Genomic DNA, 6000 nt, shown 5'->3' with positions numbered 1-6000 from the left:
ACAGTCTCCCCTCCTGCTTCCAAATGAGACAGACACCCAAGGGTCAAAGTGCATGGCAAGGACAGGACTGCACAAGACCACAGCAAGGATCCTATCATGCACAGAAGCAAAGACATGGAACCCTATAAACACTCAAGAATCTTACTAACTTCTAATGGAACCTACAGACAACGGTTTTAAGGATGTACGTGTCCCCATGTTGAACACTGCTAGGTAGCATCAGCAACAGGGAAGCACCGAGGCGTTCTTTGTTGGACCTTTCACTCCCTGCTGTCCCTTCTGATATGCTGGAACACGGAATCCGATAGCTTGTGACATTTAGGAACACTGTATCTATTTGAAAGGACATCTACACATTTCCCAGTAAATAAACAGACCCACCGGTGTCAGACACCTGCTACAGACTGATATTCTCAAATTCTTTGATTTGTAAAATAATCCAGAGAAGCAAACAAGCCTGGTATTGAACATAAGGCAGTAATCAAAACTTGCTCATTAAGTTACTTAAAATTAATTTCTCTTCTCAAAGTGCTTCAAAACAAATCTCACTCCTCTCTTTGTTTGACTGATAATATAATCAAAAAAATCTGATATTTTCATAATAAACTAACATAAGCCAAGAACGTCCACTGATGCAGTGCTTACACTATATATTTATAATTTCCTATTTTATTGGCATGGATATTTCTAAACTTAAAAACCTTCCTGGTAAGTTCTTTTAATTTCTTATGACAAAAATTTCTCACAACACACAAATATTTACAACATATACATTGTTTTCAGCTCTTTACATTGAATCCCAAAGACAAATGTTTGTATAGGTTACCACAGAACAAAAGCTGTGACTCATGTTTTTATTTCATAAACTATTATAAGTTAAAGTGAATAGATTTCTTTTAATATTCCTTGTAGCATTTTACAAGTGCAACAGAAACTTGAAGACCCAAATTAAGATAGCTGGAGTTCATCAGACAAATGTTGCTCGCTGTCGCCACGCTGTTCACAGCAAAGGTTTGAAAAAATAAGCACCAATCATTCTTGCAAAGAACAATTTTATCTAAAAGGATTGAAAAGTGTTAAATACACTGTCTTTAATTTACATGACAAGCAATAAATAAGCTGCTCTGAAAACTCATCCTGCACACCACCAGCCTCGTGAGCTGTCACACAGAAGACTGCATTTTAATTTAATTTTTTTTTTTTCTTCAAAGAAATCAATCTGACTTCCAGCCAATGGTCTGCTATGATAACAAAGGCCACGGACAGGACACCTGGGCCGGTAAACAGTGTGAAACCAACACAACTCCAAGGGGGAAACATCTAGCAAATAAACCAAAAGCCAGAGGTCGTTGCTGGTGATAGGAGCGGATGCTGGAAACCCTTCCCAAGAGGCTGCTCTGCTCCGCCCTAACTACGGCTTAGTCATCTACGGAAGAGGGTTGGCGCTTGCTCTTATAGGTGACAACATGGTGCAACCACATTAGTGTCAGGTCCTCTGTGGGGAGCTGCTGTCACTCAGAGTTTGCTAGAGCCTCTATCTTACAACAGAGCTTTCCCTCTAACTCGGAATTGCACGTAAGAAGGCTATTTAAAAAGTACGATAAAAATTTGCACAAGTCAGACTTGAGAGTCGGATGCTGTACACTTTCTACAGTATTATGCCTAAGGGGAAGAGACAAAGAAGTGCTGCGCTGAGAAGCGTGGCTGGGATTTTCACTTTTTAGTTCCCCAGGACGACGAGTGAGCGCTTATGCATTCAGCCTCAGAGACTGATCTTCTCTTCTCCTTGAGGAAATGTCGATATCTATGGAGTCTTTACCTACAATTAGCCTCAGCCGCTTTGCGGGAGGAAGAGGGATGAAGTCATCATCGAAGTCATCCTCACAGTCCTCCTCCTCTTCCTCCCCCTCAGAAGATGAAGAGTCGTCCGTGCTGTCCTCCTCATACTGACTGTAGTCATCCACCTCCATCTGGGACTCCAGCAGGGAGAGGGGGTCGCTGCAGCATACCCCATTCTCACGAAGCCCCTCAGCATATGGCCCCCTGCTCTCCTCATCCCGCTTGAGCTGGATCTTGAGCTTGGTAGAGCTGCCACCTGAGCCCGAGCTAACCCCATTACTGAGCTTTGCGACGTAGAGGTTGCTGTCACTTTCATGGTCTTTGCTGAGCTTGATGCTGATTTTTGAGGAGTTCACACCATCACCCTCGTGGTCATTTGTCTTGCTGCTGCTGTCATGCCGCCTGCGAAGTGTCAGCTTGGGGATCCCGGAGCTGTTCTCCAGGATCAGCTGTGCATCGTACCTGGTGACCCGCCGCTTCTTTTTACTTTGTGCAGTTCTGAAACTATCTTTTGTTGTGAAGCTGTCAGGTGTGACAATGGAGCAGCCAACGGGCGAGGAAGCAGAGTCTGTGTAGCTCACAGGCACCCCGACTGTGCCACTGGGCTCACCCTGGTCAGGATGGGGCCCTGGCAAATCAGGCAGCCCATCTTTCCCAGGGAAGCTGTGCTCTGGACTGCAGTCCTCTGCCTTTGCTAAGTGTTTCATGGGTTTCCCTTGCCGAAATTTCTTTCGTGACGGGAAGGGGTCACTCTTGGAACACTCTTGGGATGCTTCCTCCCCGTGTGCAGTCTCAGGAGCCAGCTCTTCCAGCACCTCTGGGGTTGGCTGCTGGCCACTGTCTGGGCAGGGTTCCAGAATGCCATTTTTATAGCCATCCAAGGGACTTGGTTCAAGCTTGATGTCAGTGGTCTCCTTCAGACCTGTCCTTGTCCTCAAAGAGCGCCGGGTTGTGTAGGTGCAGGGCAAACCGTCGCCCTGCGAGTGAGCACCTCGCCCAGGGTTCTGCCTGTGTTCTCTTGCCGCGTGTCTAGTCAAGCACCCGCTCCCCACTGCAGCATGGACTGGTCCCTCTGGCTCCTTCTCTTTCTTAAGTGGCAAATTTTTATATAGCACGACTTTAGGCTCCTTCAGTACTAAGCTCCCCATCTCCAGCTTCCGTGATGTGCTCTTCTGGTCTAGCCGCTTGCAGTGATTCCTCAGTTTGATCTTGGAAAGTAAAGGCTTTGCCGGCTGTCTCAGTTTCTTTGGTACCCTGGAGTTGTTCATGTGCGCTAGCTTAGGTGAGGTAGAGTTGGAAGCAGCTGGGACTCTTGGCCTGGACTGCCTGGTCAGGGTTCTGCTCTTGCTGCTCTTTTTTACACCAACTGAAGATTTTCGGTTAGAAGCTGTAAAGTTTAGAAGACAAAAAAAAAAAAAAAAAAAAAAAAAAAAAAAGAGAGAGAGAGAGAGAGAGAAAATAAAACCAGCTTAGTACTGCAACATGACATGATTAAACCATCCCCAAAGAAGACTACCAGCCACAAACTGCTGACACCACGCATACGAGGCAGTCTCACCAGAACAGCTTCCCTACATTGTCTGTTATATTCCAGGGTCACAGCATGGTGGGGCCAAGGCTGCTTTCCCCTGGGTACCTCAGTGTCAGGGCTCACTGATCCAGAGTAAGTACTTTTCTTATGATTTAAAGGGAAAGTAAATGAGAGCCGGTTTCCACCTTCTTTTTCTATGTCTGTGTCTGTGCTCATCCTGGTGGGCTTGGAACTTGACAGACCAGGCTGGCCCTGAACTCTCAGCAATCCTCTTGCATGCTAGGACCATAGGTATGTGCTGTAATACCAGTTTCTCTCTCTCTCTCTTTTGGTTTTTCAAGACAGGGTTTCTCCGTGTAGCCTTGGCTGTCCTGGCACTTGCTCTGTAGTCCAGGCTGGCCTTGAACGCACAGAGATCTGCCGGCCTCTGCCTCCCAAGTGCTGGGATTAAAGGCGTGCGCCACCACTGCCCAGCCATACCAGCTTCTCTTCTGAACTCTTCACTGTTTTAAATTTACCTAAAGTGTGTTCTTAGCCAGTACAGCAACAGAGAGATGAGATGCATTAACCACTGAACTCCAGGAGACACATTCTCTCCAATGGCTTTAAACAGAACAGACTCTAAGAACCATATGTGGTCCTCCCCAATACTCATGCATAAGCAGCACACTATAATGTGCTGCTTGCTCCCCCACCTGTGAGCTCAGAAAGCTGCAGCAGGCAGGCATTAGCTGCAGAGACGTATGGTGAATCCCTGCCGGTAACAAGTAACTCCAGAACAGACAGAAAGGCTGCACAACTTCAGGTGACAGCTGAGTGCCTCTCAAGATGCTCTGTGGCCCAAGGTCATGTTGCCATGGTGGTCCGCTCTTGCCCTGCTGTCTTAAATTTTCTCTATATATTTACTCTAGGCTATCACAACACTGTACATTTGTCAAATTTGTTGTTTTTCGGGGCAGGGTTTCTTTCTGTAGCCTTGGCTGTACATACTAGGCTGCCCTGCTTCTGCCTCCAGGATGCTGGGACTAAAGGCACATGCCGCCACCACCCAGCTCATTAATCAGTTTTTGTTTTTGTTTTTGTTTTTTTTGTTTTTCGAGACAGGGTCTTAGACTTGGCTGTCCTGAACTTGCTTTGTAGACCAGATTGGCCTCCAACTCACAGAGATCTGCCTGCCTCTGCCTCCAAGTATTGGGATTAAAGGCGTGCGTCACCAGGCTTCTGTTAGTCTATTTTTAATTACTTAATTTTCTTAGTTCTGCAGTTAAAAAGCCCAAGAGACTGAATCTCTTATTTGCCATACTTTTTTCAAACATGCCTTCTTCCAGAACTATCTACAAGCAGGTGGTTTTGCAGTCTCTAGCCTTTCATTTTCCCTTTTCCAACCTACTCTTGCTCTGAACATGCAGTCGATCCTAGCAATGACTGGATAAATGGCGAGCTCGTCACCACCCCTCTGCAGGCTGGGCTCCGCCCCTCCAGTGGGGTAGCCACCACACAAAACCCAGTGTACACTTTCTTGCCCTTTTCTCTCTGCTATGGACTAGGCTTTAGTAACCATGTACATCTCCTCTGGGCTAAGAGCACACGTTCCTGTCTTCCTTTGGCCCTGGCAGTCTACCTGCCCACTGTTGCCACTATTCAGATGCTCAGTCCCCAAGCCTCTAGCTCTTCCCTCCTGAGCCACAGATTTAGGCTGCTAAAACACTGACTGAAGCTGCTTCAGGGCTGACAGGCTGGCGTTGTCCCCCAGGGCTCAGGCAGCTTCTTCCTCAGTTCTCCACCTTGTCAGTAGCCCACCACCCAGGCAGGAAGCTGACCATCCCCAGCTCTTCCTTCCCTAACTGCCTCAATACAGTCCCTTGTCTGTCCTGCAGCGTCTACCCCCACAGCAGTGTCTGGAATCCACCTGCTTCTGTTTTACATGCCCCCTACCTCCTGCCTGGACCATGTATGGAGCTCCCTGTCACATTTCTCCAGAGCCAGAATGACTCATCCTGTCATGTCACTCTGGAATGTAACCCTTTCAATAAGCCAATGCCCTGAGAATAAAGCCTGAGACCTTCAGCTAAATCACATCCTCCTCTCCATCTGCAAAGCAATAAGCTTTCTGATTAAAGCTGTCCACTTGTGGACATGTGCATGTAAGTCCCTCTGCTGGGGACATGCTTCACCTGGCCAGTTAACCTTTAGAGAGCCTTTTCTGACTGGATGTGCGCTTTTTTGTTTTTTGTTTTTTCAAGGCAGTCTCTCTGTGTAGTCTTTTGTAGACCAGGCTGGCCTAGAACTCAAAAGATCCAACTGCCTCTTCTCATCCCAGTGCTGGGATTACAGGTGAGCACCGCCATGCTGGGCTCCAGTTTGGGCTTCTGTCTGGACCTTCCTGGTACCCAAGGCTCTCTTTACTTAGCTGTTAATTTAATCTATCAGCAGAACTCCATCATAACATGATTCTGAGTCAGATTTCTCTCAGACCCTCCTCCCTGTTTGGTAGCAGTGCCAAGCACTGACAAAGTGGTTCCTGTGTTTGTGATCTGAACCAAGCACAAATGAACTGCACTCAACAGCACACTGTTTCAGTAGGAACTGCCCTGATGCGTCTGTCAGGGTACTTGTAAGTCTAGTGAAAA

The 6000-nt window shown here is 47.1% G+C and overlaps 1 protein-coding gene across 2 annotated transcripts in view; it reads right to left on the bottom strand.

The window, feature by feature from the left end:
- Positions 1–1035: 1035 nt before the first annotated feature.
- Kmt5b (lysine methyltransferase 5B) overlaps positions 1036–6000 on the bottom strand; it is a 48595-nt gene continuing 43630 nt past the window's right edge. For both annotated transcript variants that reach the window (XM_051145772.1, XM_051145773.1), the window contains one exon: positions 1036–3226. In XM_051145772.1, coding sequence (XP_051001729.1) covers positions 1749–3226 — 1478 coding nt within the window. In that variant the 3' untranslated portion in view covers positions 1036–1748. The remainder of the gene's footprint in view (positions 3227–6000) is intronic.

This window comes from Acomys russatus, chromosome 5, assembly GCF_903995435.1.
Source record: "Acomys russatus chromosome 5, mAcoRus1.1, whole genome shotgun sequence".
In the NCBI taxonomy this organism is placed as follows: domain Eukaryota; kingdom Metazoa; phylum Chordata; class Mammalia; order Rodentia; family Muridae; genus Acomys; species Acomys russatus.
Note: the sequence above shows the minus strand (reverse complement) of the source record. Positions and strands in the feature narration are given on the sequence as shown.